Source organism: Myiozetetes cayanensis, unplaced genomic scaffold, assembly GCF_022539395.1.
Source record: "Myiozetetes cayanensis isolate MyiCay16 unplaced genomic scaffold, myiCay2020 scf291, whole genome shotgun sequence".
Lineage (NCBI taxonomy): Eukaryota > Metazoa > Chordata > Aves > Passeriformes > Tyrannidae > Myiozetetes > Myiozetetes cayanensis.
In genome coordinates, this window is record NW_026087512.1 from 24,450 (window position 1) to 45,621 (window position 21,172).

Below are 21,172 nucleotides of genomic sequence, written 5' to 3' on the forward strand. Positions count from 1 at the left end.
GTCCCTCCCCGTGCCCCCCACCTGCACAAAGACCCTCCCCGCGGGCACCGCTCTGGGCCCAGGGGTTCAGGGGAACTCGGGAGAGGGCGACGTCAGAGCGGAGCCGGGGGGGGCGAGGGGCACCGGGCCTGGGGGGACGGGAGGGGGTCACACCAGTGCTCCCAGTGCCCTCCCAGTGCCTCCCAGAGCCTCCCAGAGCCCCCTCCCAGTGCTCTCCCAGTGCCCTCCCAGTGCTCCCAGAGCCCCCTCCCAGTGTCCCCAGAGCCCCCTCCCAGTGCCCTCCCAGTGCTCCCAGTCCCCTCAGCCCCAAGGACTCCTGCAGTTCTCCCAGTTTCCCCCAGCGCCTCCCAGTAACTCCCCGGTGTCTCCCAGTAACCCCACACGGCTCCCAGTTACTGCCCCAGCGTGAACTCCTCCCACCCTCCCACACACCCAGAGCCCCCAGTGCTCCAGTTCCGCTCCCAGTGCTCCCAGTTCCACCCCAGTGCTCCCAGTTCCGCCCCCAGTGCTCCCAGTTCCACCTCCCAGCGCTCCCAGTTCCACCTCCAGCTCCCAGTTCCACCTCCCAGCGCTCCCAGTTCCACCTCCCAGCGCTCCCAGTTCCGCCCCACAGTGCTCCCAGTTCCACCCCCAGTGCTCCCAGTTCCGCCCCCAGTGCTCCCAGTTCCACCTCCCAGCCTCCCAGTTCCCCTCCAGTTCCCGCCCCCAGCGCTCCCAGTTCCCCTCCCAGTGCCCCCACTCACCCCGGGTCGGTTCCTGCTGCAGCGGCCAGGTCGGAGGCCCAGACCCTCAGGGTCACCCACAGCCAGCCCGGGGGCCCTGGGGACAGCGGCACCTCTGGGTGATGCCCAGGACCCCAGGACCCCCATGACCCTCCAGGACCACCCCCATGATCCCCGGACCCCCACGGCCCCTGGGACACTCCCAGACCCCCAGGACCCTCAGGACCCCATGATGCCCCAGGACCCCCCATGACCCCTCGACCCCCATGCCCCCTCAGGCCCCCCATGGCCCCTGTTCCCCCCTTTGGACACTTTAGTCTCCCCCATGGCCCCCTCACGCACCCTGAGACCCCTGAGACCCCGTGACCCCCAATACCTGGGACACCCCCTCCCTGCCCCCTCCCCGGACCCCCAGTCAACCCCCTGGCCACGTGGAATCCACCTGACCCCCACACACCCTGGACTCCCTTGTGTCCCCCAAACACCGGGACCCCAGGACCCCCAAGCGCCCAGGACCCCAAACCTGCAGGGCCCCCAGGGCAGGAGGACGAAGAGGCCGAAGATGATGATGATGATTTGGGGGGCCAGAGGGCTCCACGGCGGTGCCATCGGGGGTCCCCGCGTGTCCCCCGTGTCCCCGCGGGTCCCGCCGTGTCCCCGGCGCGGCCCGGCCCACCCCCGAGGGTGTCCCGTGTCCCCGAGGGGAGGGTGTCCTCAGTGTCCCCGAGGTCCGCCCCCGAGGGGAGGGTGTCCCGTGTCCCCCGAGGTCACCGCCCCGAGGGAGGGTGTCCCGTGTCCCCCGAGGTCACCGCCCCGAGGAGGGGATGTCCCCAGTGTCCCCCGAGGTCACCGCCCCGAGGAGGGGAGTGTCCCAAGTGTCCCCCGAGGTCACCGTCGCCCCGGTGACACCCCTTGGGCGGCAGTGACGTCACAGGGAGGCCCGGACACCCCCGCGTGTCCCTGAGGTGGCCCAGGGTCCCTCCTGTCCCCCCGCCCCACGTGCCCTCGACGTCCCCCTCCCCGTGTCCCCCCTCCCTCAGTGTCACCTGGATCCTCCCCCGTCCCCACCCCCCGTGTCCCCGATGTCCCCGTGTCACCTGGATCCTTCACCTGTCCCCGATGTCCCGCTTGTCCCCGATGTCCCCCGTGTCACCTGGATCCTTCACCTGTCCCCGATGTCCCCCACTCCCTGTGTCCCCCAGTGTCCCCCTGTCCCCAACTCCCCGTGTCCCCCTCGTGTCCCCATCGCCCTCCCACCCTCATGTCCTTGATGTCCTCGGTGTCCCCTGTCCCCACCCCTCATCTCCCCATGTCCCTCCCTGTCCCCCGATCCCCATCCCTGTCCCCAACGTCCCCAAATCGATGTCCCCGATGTCCCCCTCCCCCAGCCACGTGTCCCCACCCTCCACTGTCCCTCTCCTGTCCTCTCTCCTGTCCCCAGTGTCCCCCGTGTCCATCTCTGCCACCCCCACCCCGTGTCCCTGTGCCCCCTCCACCCCCGGCCCCATCGCGGTGTCCTTGTCACCCTGTCCCCAAAACCTCCGTGTCCCCGTCCCCCTCCCCATGACCCCAAATCAATGGCTCAGGTGTCCCCAGTGTCCCCAAAGCCCCATCCCCACGTCCCCACTGTCCCCATGTCCCCAATGTCCCCATGTCCTCAATGTCCCCATTCCCCCTGTCCCCGCTGTCCCCACGTCCCCAATGTCCCCATGTCCTCAATGTCCCCGCTGTCCCCACGTCCCAGATCCTGACTCCGACACGGCCCTGGGGTTCCACATGCGCATTTATAATAATAATAATAATAATTAATAATAATAATTAATAATAATAATAATGAGGGGTGAGGAGGGGCGAGCGCCTCACGCCCCATGCACGACAACCCGGGGGACACGGGGGAGGGGACACGGGGAGGGGACACAGGGAGGGACACGAGGAGGGGACACGGCAGCGAGGCGGCCCCACCCCTGATTGTCACCCTGTCCCCAAACACGTCTGGGCGTGTCCCCCGGGCCTGACCCCGCCCCCTGCTCCGTGTCCCCGTGTCACACCCGGTGCCACCTCTGTCCCGGTGCCACCTCTGTGTCCTTTGTCACATCCCGGTGCCATCTCTGTCCCCTGCCATGTCCTGGTGCCATCCCTGTGTCACATCCCGGTGCCATCTGTGTCCTGTCCTGGTGCCATCCCTGTGTCACATCACGGTGCCATTCCCATGTCACATCCCGGTGCCATCTGTGCCCTGTGTCCCGTCCTGGTGCCATCCCTGTGTCACATTCCAGTGCCATCACTGTGTCACATCCAGGTGCCATTCCCATGTCACATCCCGGTGCCATCTGTGTCGTCCTGGTGCCATCCCTGTGTCACATCCAGGTGCCATTTCCATGTCACCTCTCGGTGCCATCTCTGTCCTGTGTCCCCGTGTCACATCCTGGTGCCATCTCTGTGTCCTTTGTCACAGCCTGGTGCCACCTCTGTCCCCTGCCACGTCCTGGTGCCATCTCTGTGTCCCGTCCTGGTGCCGTTTCCACGTCACTTCTCGGTGTCTCTGTGTCACATCCCGGTGCCATCCCTGTCCTGTGCCATGTCCTCGTGCCATTTCTATGTCACTTCTCGGTGCCATCTGTGTCCTGTCCTGGTGCCATCCCTGTGTGTCACATCCCAGTGCCATTTCCATGTCACATCCCGGTGCCATCTCTGTCCCATGTCTCTGTGTCACATCCTGGTGCCACTCCCGTGTCCCCTCTCCGTGCCACGTCCCCCGTGTCACTTGCCTGGTGCCACCTCCGCGCTGTGTCCCGTGTGTCACATCCTGGTGCTGTCCTTCGTGTCCCCAGCGCTGTCCCTCGGTGTCACATCCCTGTTCCCGTGACATCTCCGATGCCATCTCCATGTGCCACCTCCGTGTGCCACGTCCATGTCCCCGTGTGCCATCTCCGATGCCATCTCCGATGCCACCTCCGTGTGCCACGTCCATGTCCCCGAGTGCCATCTCCGATGCCACCTCCGTGTCCCCGAGTGCCTCCTCCGGGCCGTGTCCCCTCGTCACGGCGGTGCCACCTCCTCACCCCTCAGTGTCCCCTCAGTGTCCCCTCAGTGTCCCCTCAGTGTCCTCGTCCCCTCTCATCCCCAACCCCCCCGGTGCCACATCGGTGTCACACGCCCTGTCCGTGTGTCCCTGGGCCACGTCCCGCTGTCCTCATGTCCTGGGCCACCTCCTGTCCTCGTGTCACACCCGGGGTCACCTCCTGTCCTCGTGTCCTGGGCCACCTCCTGTCCTCGTGTCACACCCGGGGCCACCTCCTGTCCTCGTGTCACACCCGGGGCCACCTCCTGTCCTCGTGTCACACCCAGGGTCACCTCCCGGCCTGGCCCCGGCCCTGGCCCCGCTCGGGCTCCTGGGGACACTGAGGCCATGCCCAGGAGACATGGAGGGGACACAGAGGGGACACGGAGGGGACAGGGGTGTCCCCCGGCACTGGGGACAGGGGGACACCGGGGGGGACACGCTGGGACACGCTGGGATGTCCCAGGACACGCTCGGACACGCTGGGACATACTGGGACGTGCTGGGACGTGCTGGGACACAGCAGGGTCCACGTGGTGCCAGGTTCCATCAGGACACACTGGGGACACCCTGGGATGTCCCAGGACATGCTGGGACATGCTGGGACACACTGGGACACGCTGGGACACACTGGGACATAGTGGGATGTCCCAGGACACGCTGGGACACACCGCTATGTCCTGGGACACGCCACGTCACGCGTGTCCGTGTGGCTGCCGGGGCCGTGGGGGTCACCTTGGGGTGTCCCAGGGGGTGTCACATGGGGGTGTTCCAGCCCAGGAGGTGTCACAGGGGGGTGTCTCAGGTGTCACAGGGGGTGTCCTGGGCCTGGGTGGGTGTCACAGTCCCAGGGGGTGTCCCAGGGGTGACCCAGGGGGTGTCCCAGGTGTCACTGTCCCAGAGCAGTGTCACAGGTGGGTGTCCCCAGCAGTGTCCCTGTCCCGGGACAGTGTCCAAGGGCAGTGTCCCTGTGTCCCTGTCCCAGGACAATGTCCCCATGTCCCAGGACAGTGTCCCCATCCCAGGGTAGTGTCCCCATCCCAGGACAGTGTCCCCATGTCCCAGGACAGTGTCCCCATCCCAGGACAGTGTCCCCATGTCCCAGGCCGGTGTCCCAGCGGTGTCCCCATGTCCCAGGACAGTGTCCCCAGCGGTGTCCCCATGTCCCAGGACAGTGTCCCCAGCGGTGTCCCCATGTCCCAGGCCGGTGTCCCAGTAGTGTCCCCATGTCCCAGGCCGGTGTCCCCAGCGGTGTCCCCGTCCCAGGCCGGTGTCCCAGCGGTGTCCCCGTCCCCGCTGGCGCTACCTGGTGAAGAAGGGCAGGTGGTGCTGGCCCAGGGCCCCCCCCGGGCGGGGGGACTCTGTCCGGGCCATCACGTCCTTGAACCAGGAGGCCACGTCCACCTCCAGCGTCTCGTAGCGCTTGATGAAGGTGTGCTCCTGTGGGGACAGGGGACATGAGGGGACAGGGACAGGGACAGGACACACACAGTGCTTGATGAAGGTGTGCTCCTGTGGGGACAGGGACAGGGGACAGGGGACACAGTGCCTGATGAAGGTGTGCTCCTGTGGGGACAGGGACAGCCATGGGACAGGGGACAGGGACAGGGGACAGGGACAGGGGACACAGTGCTTGATACAGGTGTGCTCCTGTGGGGACAGGGACAGGGGACATGGGGGACACAGTGCTTGATGAAGGTGTGCTCCTGTGGGGACAGGTGACAGGGACAGGGGACATGGGGGACACAGTGCTTGATGAAGGTGTGCTCCTGTGGGGACAGGGACAGGGACAGGTGACAGGGACAGACACAGTGCTTGATGAAGGTGTGCTCCTGTGGGGACAGGGACAGGGACACACACAGTGCTTGATGAAGGTGTACTCCTGTGGGGACAGGGGACATGAGGGGACAGGGGACAGGGACAGGGACACACACAGTGCTTGATACAGGTGTGCTCCTGTGGGGACAGGGACAGCCATGGGACAGGGGACAGGGACAGGGGACAAGGACAGGGGACAGGGGGGGACAGCAGGGACACAGGGGGGACACAGTGCTTGATGAAGGTGTGCTCCTGTGGGGACAGGGACAGCGTGAGCAGGAACAGGGGGACTCTGACAGGGGACACAGGAGACAGGGGGACACTGCAGCTGACAGGGGACACAGGGGGCACAGGGGACAGCAAGACACAGGGGACGCTACAGGTGATGGGGGACACAGTGACAGGGGACACAGGGAACACTGCAGGCGAAAGGGGACAGGGGGACACGGGACAGGGGACACTGTGACAGGGGACACTGAGACAGGGGACACAGATGACAGGGGGACACTGTGACAGGGGGACACGGGGACACTGTGACAGGGGACACTGATACTCACCAGTAACTTGTTGTACTTTGGTCTCTTCCTGTGGTCCTTGGTGAGGCTGCGGGGGGGGCAGGGGGGTGTCAGCACCCTGGGGACCCCCTGGGCTGTGTCCCCCTGTCCCCCCCGTGTCCTCCCCATGTCCCTGTGACCCTGCTGTGACCCTGTGTCTCCCCCGAGTCCCTGTGACCCCCCCATGTCCCTGTGACCCTTCCATGTCCCTGTGACCCCCTCACGTCCCTGTTACCTCCCCCATGTCCCCCTGACCCACCAGTCTCGGACAAAGGCCTGGAAGTCCCCGGAGAAGCCCATGGCCGGGGGCAGCAGGGGGGGGTCCTCCTGCAGCACCTTCGTCAGCACCTCGAAATCCGTCTTGCAGTTCTGGTACGGGAACTGCCCCATGGCCAACTCCACCTGGGGACAGGGACAGGGACATTGGGGACATCATTGGGGACACTGGGGACACTGCCCCGTGGCCAACTCCACCTGGGGACAGCATTGGGGACATTGGGGACACTGCCCCATGGCCAACTCCACCTGGGGACAGGGACAGGGACATTGGGGACATTGGGGACACTGCCCTGTGGCCAACTCCACCTGGGGACAGCATTGGGGACATCATTGGGGACATTGGGGACACTGCCCCGTGGCCAACTCCACCTGGGGACATGGGGACATTGGGGACATCATTGGGGACACTGGGGACATCATTGGGGACATTGGGAACACTGTCCCATGGCCAACTCGACCTGGGGACCCTGGGGACACTTGGGGACACATTGGGGACATTTGGGGACACCTTGGGGACACTTGGGGACACCTTGGGGACACCTGGGGGACACTTGGAGATACCCTGGGGACACCTTAGGGACAGCGTGGGGACAGCGTGGGGACACTTGGGGACACTTGGGGATCCCTTGGGGACAGTTGGGGACACTTGGGGATACCCTGGGGACACCTTGGGGACATCATGGGGACACCCTGGGGACAGCATGGGGACACCCTGGGGACCCTTGGGGACACCCTGGGGACAGCATGGGGACACCTTGGGGACACCATGGGGACACTTGGGGATACCCTGGGGACCCTTGGGGACATTTGGGGACACATTGGGGACACTTTGAGACACCATGGGGACACATTGGGGACACCTTGGGGACATTTGGGGACACAGTGGAGACACATTGGGGACATTTGGGGACCCTTGGGGACACCTTGGGGACCCTTGGGGCCCGTGGGGCCTCACCAGGGAGATGCCGAGGCTCCACACGTCGGCCCGGATGTCGTAGTCGGGCTTGGTGGGGTCGGGGGGGTCGATGCGCTCGGGCTGGGGGGACAGGGGGGCACTCAGGGGGGACCCCCGAACATGGGGGGGACCCAGAGCACCCCAAAACGTGGGGGGGGACACACAGAGTATCCCAAAATGTGGGGGGACACAGAGCACCCCAAAACATGGTGGGGGGGACACAGAGCACCCCAAAACATGGGGGGGACACACACGGAGCACCCCAAAACATGGGGGGACACAGAGCACCCCAAAACGTGGGGGGTACACAGGGCACCCCAAAACATGAGGGGGACACAGAGCACCCTCAGAACCCCCAAAACATGGGGAGGGTACACAGCACCCAAAACTGGGGGGCATCGGGGGACACCCCCAAAATATGTGGGGGGACCCTCAGCACCCCAAAACATGGGGGGGGACACACAGTACCCCAAAAACATGGAGGGGGGACCCTCAGCACCCCCAGGACCCCCAAGTCATGGGGTGGACACACGGCACCCCAAAAAATCCCTGGGGGGGACCCACAGCACTCCCCTGCACCCCAAAACATGGGGGGGACACACAGCACCCCAAAACACGGGGGGACCCACAGCACTCCCCTGCACCCCAAAACACGGGGGAGCACCCACAGCACCCCAAAAACAGGGGGACACAGCACCCCTGAAAAAACTGGGGAGGGACCTACAGCATCCCCCCACCCCAAAACATGGGGGAGGATCCACAGCACCCCAGAACCCCCCAAAACATAGGGGGGGAATGCACAGCACCCCTAAAAGAACTGGGGGGGGACCTTCAACACCCCCAAAAAACGGTGGGGGGGACCCTCAGCACCCCCAGAACCCCCCAAACATGGGGGGGGCCCTCAGCACCCCCAAAACCCCCCAAACATGGGGGTGCACCCTCAGCACCCCCAGAGCACGGGGGGGAATCCCCAAACTGGGGGCACTGGGGCTACCCGAGGACCCCCCGCCCCATCGGCACAGTCGGCACTGGGGGCCTCAGGGAGTCACCCCTGGACCTTCATCCCTGGGTCCCTGAGCCCCCCCAGACGCCCCCAAAGTCCCCCAGGACCCCCCACCCTGTCAGCAGCACACCCAGCACTCTTGATCTGAGCCTTGGAGTCACCCCCTGTGCCCCCTGACCCCCTCATCCTTCCCTGACCCCCAAAGCCCCTTGACCCCTAGACCCCCAGGCCCCCAAAGCCCCCACAGTCCCCCGACCCCCACCCTATCAGCAGCACACCCACCACTCCTGGTCTTGGCCTTGGCGTCACCCCCTGTGCCCCCTGACCCCCTCATCCCCCAGACCCCCAAAGCCCCCATACCCCTGACCCCTAAAACCCCCAGCACCCACTGCCCTGTCAGCAGCACACCCCGCCTCTGGGTCTTGGTTTTGGAGTCACCCCTGTGCCCCTGACCCCCTCAGCTCCCCAGACCCCCAAAGCCCCCTGAGCCCCCAGAGCCCCCAGGACCCACCACCATGTAGGCAGCACACCCAGCACTCCTGGGCTTGGCCTTGGAGTCACCCCCTGATCCCCCAGCCTCCCTGACTCCCCAGCCCCCTGACCCCCTAAAGTCCCCCTGAGCCCCCTAAAGTCCCCCAGCTCCCCAGCCACCCCCAGGACCCCCAGACCCCTCCAGAGCCCCCAGCACCCACCGCCATGTAGGCAGCACACCCAGCACTCCGGGTCTTGGCCTTGGAGTCACCCCTGAGCCCCCTGAACCCCCAGCTCCCCAGCTCCCTGAGCCCCCAAAGCCCCCAGACCCCAAATCCCCCCAGCACCCACCGCCATGTAGGCAGCACACCCAGCGCTCCGGGTCTTGGCCTTGGAGTCGACGAGGCGGCCGCTGATGCCGAAGTCGCAGAGCTTGACCTGGCCCCGCTCGTCCAGCAGGATGTTGGAGGGCTTCACGTCCCGGTGGATCACCCCGTGCTTCTCCTTCAGGTACAGCAGCGCCTTCACGATCTGCAGGGGGACCCATCAGTGCCTCTGACCCCCAGAGCCCCCAGACCCCTCAGAGCCCCCCACTCACCGCCACCGTCATCTTGCCCAGGATGCGCTCGGGGATGGGGCCCTGGATGCGCTTCTTGAGCTTCTCGGCGCAGGTGCCCATGAGCTCCATGGCGATGAACACGTCGGTCTGGGGAGCAGGGGGCGTTGGGGGTCTGGGGGCACGGGGGTTGAGGCACAGGGGGTGTTGGGGGTTTGGGGGAGCACAGGGGTGTTGAGGGCACAGGGTGCCCACCACGTGCCCCCCAGGTGCCCCCAAGCCCGGGGGTCTCACGTTGGTGATGAAGGTGCCGAAGCACTGCATGATGTAGGGTAGCTCTCACATGTCCCCAGCCCTCAGGTGCCCCCAGCCCCCAGACGCCTCCCAGGTGCCCCCAGCCCCCAGGTGCCCCCAGTGCCCCCTCACGTTGGTGATGAAGGTGCCAAAGCACTGCACGATGTCCCCTCAGACTCCCAGGTGTCCCCCCAGCCCCCAGGTCCCTCCAGGTGCCCCCCAGCCCGGGGTCTCACACTGGTGATGAAGATGCCGAGCGCTGCATGATGTAGGGGCAGCCCTCAAATGTCCCCAGCCCCTCAGGTGCCCCCAGCCCCCAGGTGCCCCCAGGTGCCCCCAGCCCGGGGTCTCACATTGGTGATGAAGGTGTCGAAGCACTGCACGATGTAGGGGCAGCCCCCAGGTGTCCCCCCAGCCACCCAGGTGCCCCCAGCCCCCAGGTGCCCCCAGGTGCCCCCCAGCCCAGGGGTCTCACGTTGGTGATGAAGGTGCCGAAGCACTGCACGATGTAGGGTAGCCCCAGCCCCCAGGTGTTCCCCATGTGTCTCCCCAGCCCCCAGGTGCCCCCAGCCCAGGGGTCTCACGTTGGTGATGAAGGTGCCGAAACACTGTACGATGTCCCCCAGCCCCCAGGTGCCCCCCAGGTGCCCCCAGCCCCCAGGTGCTCCCAGGACCCCCCAGGTGCCCCCAGCCCGGGGGTCTCACGTTGGTGATGAAGGTGCCGAAGCACTGCACGATGTAGGGGCAGTCGTGGCTCTTCAGCACCACGTCCAGGTCCATCAGGATCCGCTTGTTCTCCTCGCGGTTCCCCGAGCGCCGCATTTGCTGGGGGGAGGGAAAGGGGTCACTGCAGGGGCCAGGGGGGGTCAGGGGTCATCACAGGGTCCAGGGGGAGTCAGGGGTCATCACAGGGTCCAGGGGGGTCATCCCAGTGTCCATGAGGGGGGTTAGGGGTCATCCCAGGGTCCATGGGGGTCATCCCAGCGTCCATGGGGGGTCAGGGGTCATCCCAGTGTCCCTCAGGGTCACCCCAGTGTCCCCAGGGGTGAGTGGGATCAGAGGGATCCATGGGGATCACCACACTGTCCCCTGGGTTGGGAAGGCTCAGGGGGACTGGGGGTCATCCCAGTGTCCATGGGGGTCATCCCAGTGGCCACGGGGGGGGGTTGGGGTGTCCATGGGTGTCCCCTGCTGTCCCCATGGGTTGACTGGGGTGGGCTGTGGGGTCACTCTGCTTTCCCCAGGGGGTGACTGGGGTGGGCTGTGGGGTCACTCTCCTGTCCCCAGGGGGTGACTGGGGGGGTCTATGGGGTCACTCTGCTGTCCCCAGGCTGAGGGGTGTCCTTGGGTGTCCCCAGGGTGAAGGGGGTGCTGGGGATGTCCCCAAGCAGGAGGGGGTATCTGGGGGTTTCCTTGGTTGTCCCCAGAGTGGGGGTGCCCTGGGGGTGTCCCCAGGACAGGGGTGCCCCAGGGGTGTCCCAGGCAGGGGTGCCCCAGGGGGTGCTCTTATCAGGGGTGTCCCTGAGCAGGGGGTGCCCTGGGGGCAGGGGGTGCCCCAGGGGGTGTCCTGGGCAGGGGGTGCCCTGGGGGCAGGGGGTGCCCCAGGGGTGCCCTGATGAGGGGGTGCCCTGGGAGGTGTCCCTGAGCAGGAAGGGTGTCCCAGGCAGGGGATGCCCCAGGGGGTGTCCCTGGGCAGGGGGTGCCCTGGGGGCAGGGGGTGCCCCAGGGGTGTCCTGGGCAGAGGGGTGCCCCAGGGGGTCTCCCAGGCAGGGGGTACCCTGGGAGTGTCCCCAGGGTGAGGGGGTGCCCCAGGGGTGTCCCTGGGCAGGGGGTGCCCTGGGGGCAGGGGTGCCCCAGGGGTGTCCCTGGGCAGGGGGGGTGCCCTGGGGGGCAGGGGGTGCCCCAGGGGGTGTCCTGGGCAGGGGGGGTGCCCTGGGGGGCAGGGGTGCCCCAAGGGGTGTTCCTGAGCAGGGGGTGCCCTGGGGGCTGGGGTGCCCCAGGGGGTGCCCTGATGAGGGGGTGCCCACCTTGACGGCGATGACGTGGCCGGTCTTGCGGAAGCGCATCTTCCACACCTGCCCGCAGGTGCCGCTCCCGATCTCCCCCAGGTTCTCCAGGTCGTTGATCTCGGCCTGGTACCGCTGGGGGCACACAGGGGGTCAGGGGGGCCCAGGTCCCATCCGGGCCCCCTCCCCCTCACCTGGCACTCCCCGGGCTCACCTGACCCCCTGGGACCCCCCACACTCACCTGAGCCCCCACACCCACCTGACCCCCTGGGCCCCCACCCTCACCTGAACCCCCCACACCCACCTGACCCCCTGGGACCCCCACACTCACCTGACGCCCCTGTGCCCCCCAGACTCACTTGACACCCCCCAGACCCAACTGACTCCCTGTGCCCCCACACTCACCTGTGCCCCCACGGTCAGGTACCCCTGTGCCCCCATGGTCAGGTACCCCCTGTGTCCCCCTGCGCCCCAGACTCACCTGCCCCCCACAGTCAGGTACCCTCCCTGTGCCCCCCAGACTCACCTGCCCCCCCACAGTCAGGTACCCTCCCTGTGCCCCCCCTGTGCCCCCCAGACTCACCTGCCCCCCCACAGTCAGGTACCCCGTTTGTTTCATGATCTCCTGCAGCTTCTGATCAATCTCGATGCTGGGGGGGCAAGAACAGAGACCAGCCAATCAGAACAGGGCATGGGGAGAGCTCAGCCAATCACAATGGGGCATAGAGAAAACTCAACCAATCAGAACAGGGAATGGGAAGAGCTCAGCCAATTGGAACAGGGCATGTTGAGAGCTCGGCCAATCGGAACAGGGCATGGGGAGAGCTCGGCCAATCAGAACGGGGCATAGGGAAAACCTGACCAATCAGAATGGGGCATGGGGAGAGCTCAGCCAATCAGAGCAGACCACAGGGAAAGTCTGGCCAATCAGAGCAGGGCAGGGAGAGAACCCAGCCAATCAGGACAAGAGTGGGATCCTGGTCAATCAGCACACAGGGACACACCCACACAACTGGCCAATCAGAGCACAGGGTGCACCTCTGGCCAATGAGAGGCCAAGCTCTGTGGACCACTGGCCAATCACAGCAGAAGATTGCCCTGGACCTCGGACCAATCAGCACCTGCAAACTCCTGTGCATCCACCAATCAGCACGAGCCTCCTGCCCGGCCAATCAGGAGACGCGATCCCCCGGCAGCTCTGGCCAATCAGAGCACAGGATCACCCCACCCCTCTGGCCAATCAGAGCACAGGATCTCCCTGGACTTCCAGCCAATCAGAGTATGGGATCCCCTTAGACCTCTGGCCAATCAGAGCACAGGATCCTTGAACCTCTGGCCAATCAGAGAACAGGAGCTCCCTGAACTTGCAGCCAATAAGAGAACAGAATCGCCCAGACCTCTGGCCAATCAGAGCACAGAATCATCCCCATCCCTTCCGGCCAATCACAACACAGGATCCTTGAATCAGAAGAATCACAGAATCCTCTGGCCAATCAGAGCACACCCAATCCCCGGAGCTCTGACCAATCAGAGCACGAGACACTCCCTCCCCCGCCCCTCCATCCAATCAGTGCAGACCCTCACGCCACCCACCCAATGGGGTTTAGGGGTGTGGCCAATGAGGTTTCGGGGGTGTGGTCAAGGGGTTTTCGGGGTGTGGTAAATGAGGGTTTGGGGGCGTGGCCAATGGGGTTTGGGGGCGTGGTCAATGGGGTTTGGTGGGTGTGGTCAATGGGGTTTTGGGGGTGTGGTCAATGGGGGTTGGGGGGCATGGTCAATGTTGTTTGGGGGGCGTGGTCAATGGGGTTTAGGGGTGTGGTCAATGTGTTTTGGGGGCGTGGCCAAAGGGTTTTGGGGGTGTGTCCTCACCTGTCTCCGCTGCGGGGCCCCAGGAAGGGGGGTGGGGGCAGTCCCAGCATGTGGCGGGGCCGGGGGCGCGGGCTGGGGGCTCTGGGGCCCCCGGCCCCCTCGCTCACCAGGGGCAGCTGCAGAGCTGGGGGAGACACGGGGGGGTCACCACCCCGAACTGGGGGGGCACCACCCCGAACTGGGGGGACACGGCCCCAAACTGGGGGGGCACCACCCCAAACTGGGGGGAGACACAGGGGTCATGACCCTGAATTTGGGAGGACACGGGGGGGGGTCACAACCCCAAACTGGGGGCACCACCCGAACTGGGGGCACCACCCCAAACTGGGGGGGACATGGGGCCCACGACCCCAAATTGGGGGCACACGGGGGTCATGACCCCAAATTGGGGGAGTTGGGGGAGAAGTCAGGCCCCCCCAAATTCCTGCCCCCCTTCCCACCTCTCTTTGCCCTTTTCCTGCCCCATTTTCCCTTTTCCTCCCCAACCCCCCTTTCCTCCTTCCCCCATTCCCACCCCACCATCTCCCCCCTTCCTCCCCATTTTCCCGCTCCATTTTTCCCACTTTTCCTCCATTTCTCCCCCCCCGTTCCTTCCTTCCCTTCCCCTTTTCCCTCGTTCCCCCCATTTTCTTTCTCATTTCCCCCCCATTTCTCCCAATTTTCCCAATCCCCTCCCCATTCCCACCATTCCCAGTATTCCCAGTATTCCCAGTGCCGGCCGCATGCTCCGCGGTCAGGGGTCAGCACTCCATGCCACAGCCGCGGGAGGACACGGAGGGGGACACATTCCAGAGGGACATTCCAAAGGGGACATTCCAGAGGGGGCAAAGCCAGGGAGGGGTCAAAGCTGCTCCATCCAGGGGGAACTGAGGAAAAGGGGTTAAAGGTGGGGGCAAATTTGGGGGGGTTAAAAGTGAAGAGGGGCTCAAAATTTTTCAGAAGGGGGTTTAAAATGTAGGGGGAGTTCCCAAATTTTTGGGGGTGTCTCCCAAAGTGGGGAGGGGGCACAGGGGGTCAAAGCCATGGAGGGGGTCAAAGCTGCTCCATCCAGGGGTAAACTGAGGGAAAGGGGGTTAAAGGTGAGGAGGGGCCCAAATTTTTGGGTGGGGGGTTAAAATGTGAAGGGGAACTCAAATTTTTTGGGGCGGGTCCTCGAAGGTGGGAGGGGCACAGGGAGGCAGCCAAGGAAGGGGGGTCAAAGCTGCTCCATCCAAGGGGAAACTGAGGAAAAGGGGGTGTTAAATGAGAGGAGGGCCCCAATTTTTTGGGGGTCCCTGAGTTAGAGGGGGGTCCCAAGCAGCAGGGGGGTCAGGGGGTGAGGGGTGGTACCTGCTCGTTGGGACGGAGCGGGAGCAGGACTAAGGGTGATGACGATGACTGGATTTTGGGGGGTCGTGGGGAGGGGCACGAGGAGGGGGGTCGGGGGTGGAAAAATAAAAACCAGGAGAAAAAAAAAAGGGGGAAATGATAAAAATAAAAAAAAGAAAGAAAAACCACCATAAATCACAAAAGGAATCGAACTGAAAGGAAAAGTGGGGGATAAAATGGGGGGGAAAGGGGATTTGGGGGGCTGGAAAATCTGGGATTATCCTTGGGATGGGAGGGACAGGCTGGCAGTGGGCACTGGGGGGCACTCCCCAAAATGGTCCTACCTGAGGGTGGGACCCCCAAAAGGGTCCTGGGGGCTGATTTGGGGAGACCCCCCAAAACCCCCAGGGCTCCCCACATTGCTGGGCTGGGCCCAGTATGGCCCCAGTGCCCTCCCAGTACAGCCCCAGGGCCCCCAGTCACCCCCAGTACAGCCCCAGTGCTCCCAGTACAGCCCCAGTGCTCCCAGTACAGCCCCAGTGCCCCCCCAGTCACTCCCAGTACAGCCCCAGGGCTCCCCAACTCACCCCCAGTACAGCCCCAGTGCTCCCAGTACAGCCCCAGTGCTCCCCCAGTGCTCCCAGTACAGCCCCAGTGCCCCCCAGTCACCCCCAGTACAGCCCCAGTGCCCCCAGTCACCCCCAGTACAGCACCAGTACGCCCCCAGTGCTCCCAGTAACCCCCAATCTCCTCCTCCCACCCCCAGGAGCCCCCGAGCCCCCAATTCAAACCCCCCAAACTGCCCCCAAATCCACCCCAAATCCACCCAAACCGCCTCCCAAATCCCCCAAATCCCCAAACACGCCCAAAATCACCCCAAAACCACCCAAACCCTCCCAAACTGCCCCAAAATCCACCCCAACTGCCCCTAATCCCTCCAAATCACCCAAACCCTCCCAAACTGCCCCCAAACCCACCCCAAATCCACCCAAACCCACCCCAAATCCCCTAAACACCCCCAAAATCACTCCAAACCACCCAAAGTGCCTCCAACCCCCAAACAGCCCCCAAATCCTCCCAAACTGCCCCCAAATCCCCCAGAATCACTCAAACCCTCCCAAACTGCCCCTCAAATCCCCCAAACTGCCCTCAAACTCCTCCAAATCCACCCAAACCCACCCCAAATCCACCCAAACCCACCCCAAATCCTCCCAAATCCCCAAACACCCCCAAAATCACCCCAAAACCACCCAAAGTGACTCCAACACCCCAAACAGCCCCCAAATCCTCCCAAACTGCCCCTAAATCCCCCCAAAATCACCCTAAATCACCCCAAATCCTCCCAAACTGCCCCCAGACACCCCTAAGCCACCCCCAGATCCCCCTAAAGCAGCCTCAGAGCCCCTAAAAAGCCCAATCTGCCCCCAAATGCTCCCCCAAACCGCCCCAGCCCTCCCCCAACACCCCTCAACTCCCCTAAACCCCAGCACTGTCCCCCAGACAGTCCCAACTGCCCCAAATTGACCCTAAACGGCCCCAAAGCCCTTTCAACGAGTCCCAATCCACCCCAAAAATGCCCCTCAAGCGCCCCTCAAACCCCCTAAATTGCCCTCAAACCACCAACCACGCAACAACGCCCCCAAAACCCTAAACTGCCTCCCAAAACCCTCTAAACTCGCCCCCAAACCCCTAAAGAAGCCCCAACTGCCCTAAATCCCCTGAAGGGCCCCCAACCCTCCAAAAGAGCCCCAAATCACCCTAATCCAGCCCCAACTGCCCCAAATGCTTCTAGAGCCCCAAACGCCCCTCAAGCTCCCCTAAGTATCCTAATCCCCCAAACTGCCCCCACCCCCAAAAACAAGCCCCAACTGCCCCAAATGCCCTGAACCCCCAAACTGCCCCTAAGCCCCTCCAAACTGCCCAAACTCCCCAAAACGAGCCACAACGGCCCCAAACGCTCCCCTGATCCCCCCAAACTGACCCTAAGCCCCCGAAGTACCCTCGATCCCCCCAAAACGAGCCACAACGGCTCCAAACGCCCCGCCCGTCCTAAACCCCCCCAACCTCCCCCAAACACCCCCTGAGCCCCCCCACCCCCTCAGCCCCCAAACACCCCCTGAGCCCCCCCACTCCCTCAGCCCCCTCAGGGTCTCCCCTCCCTCACCGCGGCCTCCCCCGCTCGTTTCCCGGCCGGTTCCCGCCTCCCCGGTGCCGCCGTACTGGGGCGGGCGCGGGCGGGCCCGATGTCGAGGTTGAGGTCGATCCTCCTGCGGGCCTCGCGGTTCTCCTGCTTGAGCTTCGCCTCGAGCCGCGACAGCTTCTGCTCCAGCGAGGACGCCGCCATCTTCCCGCCCCGCGCCGCGCCTGCGCGGCCGGCGCCGCAGGGCCCGCCGCGGCCGCCGTACCAAGATGGCGGCGCCCGTAACGCACTGAGGGAGACGCCATCTTGGCTCTGGAGCGACGGGCGCCGCCATCTTGGCCGAAGGGCCCACAGAGAGAGCCCCGAATTTTCCTAATTAAGCCAAAAGTGACCCAAATGTCGCTTAAAGCCCCCCCCAAATTCCCCCTCCAAACCACTCCAAGCCCCCTAAACTGTCCCTCGTCCCCTGAACTGCTCCAAAGCCCCCCTAAACCACCTCAGCCCCCTGAATTGTCCCCATCCCCTGAACTGCTCCAAAGCCCTCAAACCACTCCAGCCCCCTAAATCACCCCAGCCCCCTAAATCACCCCAGCCCCTAAACAAGCCCCAACTGCCTTAAATGCCTCTTAAACCCCCTTCCTCCCAAACAAGTCCCACCTTGCCCTGACACCCCACAAGCTGCCCCCAAACCCCTAAACTGTCCCCCATCCCTAAAGCGCCCCAAAGCCCCCTTAGACCACTCCTAAACCAGCCACAACGGCCCCAAAAGCCTCTTAAGTGCCCTGGATACGCCCCCACCCTCCTGCAAACAATTTCCAGTGTCCTCAACCTCTCCCAGCAACTCCAAAGTGCTGGGTGGGGGTCCCGAGCTCTGAGGGTGACCCAGTAGAGTCAAACCCAGTCACCAAAAATCATCGGGTTGGGGGCATTTCTTTAATCTGCCACCTCAGGGGGGGTGGAGAGGGAAAAAAAAAACAGCTGGGGGGTTGAGGAGTGGAGAGAAGGGCTGGGAGTGGTCGGTGATGGATTCCCTTGCAGGGGCAGAACAGGCTCTGAGTGGCGAGGGGGGTGGAATTTATTATTAATTTATTGCCACAGAGCGAGAAACAAAACAGGGTTAGAAACAGAAACCAGGGATTTGAACTTGGATAAAGATTGTGCTCTGATCAGCCAAAGGGTTTGGTTTCTCAGCTGTTTTTGTTTTCAGGATCACAGTCTTATTTCAGGATCACAATTATTTATTTTGGGGTGTGGGATGTGGGGGAACCTCGGGGACCGTAAAAAAAAGAAAGAAAAAAAGCCACCATGAATCCACAAAGGAATTGAACTGAAAGGAAAAGGGGGGGTAAAATGGGGGGGAAAGGGGGGGGATTTGGGGGGTTGGGGCTGGAAAATCCGGGATTATCCTTGGGATGGGAGGGACAGGCTGGCAGTGGGCACTGGGGAGGCACATCCCCAAAATGGTCCTACCTGGGGGTGGGACCCCCAAAAAGGGTCCTGGGGGGCTGATTTGGGGAGACCCCCAAAAACCCCAGGGCCCCATTGCTGGGCTGGGCCAGTGTGCTAGTGCCCTCCCAGTACAGCCCCAGGGCCCCCCAGTCACCCCCAGTACAGCCCCAGTGCTCCCAGTACAGCCCCAGTGCCCCCAGTCACCCCCAGTACAGCTCAGGGCCCCCAGTCACCCCAGTACAGCTCCAGTGCTCCCAGTACAGCCCTTGGCCCCCCAAGTCACCCCAGTGCTCCCAGTACAGCTCCAGTGCTCCCCAGTCACCCCCAGTGCTCCCAGTACGGCCTCAGTGCCCCCAGTCACCCCAGTGCTCCCAGTACAGCCCCAGTGCCCCCCAGTCACCCCCAGTGCTCCCAGTACAGCCCCAGTGCCCCTCCAGTCAGCCCCAATCTCCTCCTCCCACCCCAGGAGCCCCGAGCCCCAATTCAACCCCCCCAAACTGCCCCCAACCCCCAAAATCACCCAAACCCTCCCAAACTGCCCCAAAATCACCCCAAATCCACCAAACTGCCCCCAAAATCACCCAAAATCACCCAAATCCACCCAAGCTGCCCCAAAAATACCCAAATCCACCTAAACTGCCCCAAAATCACCCCAAAATCACCTAAATCCACCCAAGCTGCCTCAAAATCACCCCAAATCCACCTAAACTGCCCCTAAATCCACACCAAATCCACCCAAATCCACCCAAACTGCCCCCAATCCACCCCAAATCACCCAAACTGCCCCAATCCCCCAGACAACCCCAAGGTGCCCCAAACACCCCAAATCCACCCAAACCGCCTCCAAATCCCCAAATCCCCAAACACCCCAAAATCACCCTAAAACCACCCAAAGTGCCTCCAACCTCCCAAACAACCCCAAACTGCCCTCAAATCCACCCAAACTGCCCCCAAATCCTCCCAAACTGCCCCCAAATCCCCAAATTCCCCAAACACCCCAAAATCACCCCAAAACCACCCAAAGTGCTTCCAACCCCCAAACAACCCCAAACTGCCCCTAAGTCCCCCAACTGCCCCAGATACCCTAAACCGCCCCCAAGCCCCCTAAACTGCCCCCAAAACCTAAACTGCCCCAAAGCCCCCTAAACTGTCCCAGAGCTCCCTAAAGCCACCCAGAGCCCTCTAAACTGCCCCAAACCCCCTAAACTGCCCCAAACCCCCCAAACACTTCCCTAAACCCCTGAACTGCCCTCAAACCCCTAAACCTTCCCCAGCCCTAAACCGGCCCCAAAACCCTAAGCTGCTCCCAACCCCTAAACCACCTCCAACCCCTAAGACCACCCCAGCCCCCTAAACAAGCCCCAAGTGCCCCACATGTCCTCAAGCCCCCCAAGCCCCTAAATCGCCCCCAGAGCCTAAACCCACCTCAAACCCTCTAAATCATTCTGGCCCCTAAACAGCCCTCAGCCCCTAAATCACCCCAGGCCCCTAAACCAGCCTCAAACCTCCCCTAAACCATTCCGGTCCCCCTAAATCACCCCAGCCCCCAAAACAATCCACAATTGCCCAAACGCTGATCCCCCAAACTGCCCTCAAGCCCCCAAACTGCTAACCCCCCCAAAACAAGCCACAATTTCCCCAAACGCCCCGATGCCCCCAAACTGCCCTAGCCCCCAAACTGCCCCAAATCCCCCAAACGAGCCACAACCGCCCCAAACGCCCTGATCCCCCAAGACCCCCGATCCCCCAAGCTGCCCCCACCCAAAACAAGCCACAATCGCCCCCAAACCCCCGTCCTCCCAAACCCCTCAACCGCCCCAACACCCCCTCGCCCCCACCCCTCAGCCCCCAAACCCCCTGAGCCCCCACCACCCCCTCAGCCCTCAGGGTCTCCCCCCTCTCACCGCGGCCTCCCCCCGCTCGTTTCTCCGGCCGGTTCCCCCTCCCCCGGTGCCGCCGTACTGGGGCGGGCGCGGGCGGGCCCGATGTCGAGGTTGAGGTCGATCCTCCTGCGGGCCTCGCGGTTCTCCTGCTTGAGCTTCGCCTCGAGCCGCGACAGCTTCTGCTCCAGCGAGGACGCCGCCATCTTCCCGCCCCGCGCCGCGCTCTGCGCGGCCGGCGCCGCAGAGGCCCGCCGCGGCCGCCGTACCAAGATGGCGGCGCCCGTAACGCACTGAGGGAGACGCCATCTTGGCTCTGGAGCGACGGGCGCCGCCATCTTGGCCGAAGAGCCCACAGAGAGAGAGCCACAAATCCCCCTAAAGCAGCCAAAAATGCCCCAAATGTCGCTTAAAGCTCCCCCAAATTTTTCCCTCCAAACCGCTCCGCCCCCCTAAGCTGTCCCCTCGTCCCCTAAAGTGCCCCAAATTGCCCCACCGCCCTAAACCACTCCAACCCCCGAGAATTGTCCCCCAGCCCCTGAAGGGACGGCTCCAAAGCCCCCTAAACCACCCCAGCCCCCTGAACCACTCCAGTCCTCTTAACCAGCCACGACTGCCCCAAATGCCTCTTAAAGCCTCCAAATTGCCCCCACCACCCTAAATGAGTCCCACCTTGCCCTGACACCCCCAAGCTGCCCCCAACACCTCTAAACTGTCCCTCATCCCCTAAATTGCCCCAAAACCCCCCTAAACCACCCCAGCCCCCCTGAACCAGCCACAACTGCCCCAAAGGCCTCAAAGCGCCC

The 21,172-nt window shown here is 63.8% G+C and overlaps 1 protein-coding gene across 5 annotated transcripts; it reads right to left on the minus strand.

Annotated features, from left to right (window-relative positions):
• Positions 1-3,543: 3,543 nt before the first annotated feature.
• Positions 3,544-20,583, minus strand: MAP2K7 (mitogen-activated protein kinase kinase 7). 5 transcript variants are annotated; one of them, XR_007629881.1, is made up of 13 exons: positions 17,118-17,247; positions 13,590-13,713; positions 12,304-12,370; positions 11,741-11,854; positions 10,419-10,538; positions 9,462-9,569; positions 9,215-9,394; positions 7,390-7,470; positions 6,415-6,557; positions 6,159-6,204; positions 5,050-5,223; positions 3,675-4,986; positions 3,544-3,616 (listed from the first exon to the last, which is right to left on the minus strand). XR_007629881.1 is itself a non-coding variant. In XM_050323266.1 (13 exons), the coding sequence occupies exons 1-12, from the start codon at positions 17,239-17,241 to the stop codon at positions 5,086-5,088; spliced, it is 1,293 nt and encodes a 430-aa protein (XP_050179223.1). In that variant the 5' UTR covers positions 17,242-17,247; the 3' UTR covers positions 3,729-4,986; positions 5,050-5,085. The 5 variants fall into 5 exon arrangements, 2 of the variants coding, with proteins under 2 accessions (XP_050179223.1, XP_050179222.1); XR_007629883.1 differs by lacking the exon at positions 3,544-3,616 and having other exon boundaries at positions 3,729-3,986; positions 4,047-4,986; XR_007629882.1 differs by lacking the exon at positions 3,544-3,616 and having other exon boundaries at positions 3,729-3,986; positions 4,017-4,986.
• Between the last annotated feature and the right edge of the window lie 589 nt (positions 20,584-21,172).

Excerpts from the sequence above, each read along its gene's own strand:
- MAP2K7 (XM_050323266.1), bottom strand. The coding sequence starts at position 17,241 with ATGGCGGCGTCCTCGCTGGAGCAGAAGCTGTCGCGGCTCGAGGCGAAG. Across the intron at positions 10,539-11,740 it reads GCCACGTCATCGCCGTCAAG|CAAATGCGGCGCTCGGGGAA; the intron begins GTGGGCACCCCC and ends CCCTCCCCCCAG. Across the intron at positions 7,471-9,214 it reads GGTGTGCTGCCTACATGGCG|CCCGAGCGCATCGACCCCCC; the intron begins GTGGGTGCTGGG and ends CTGTCCCCCCAG.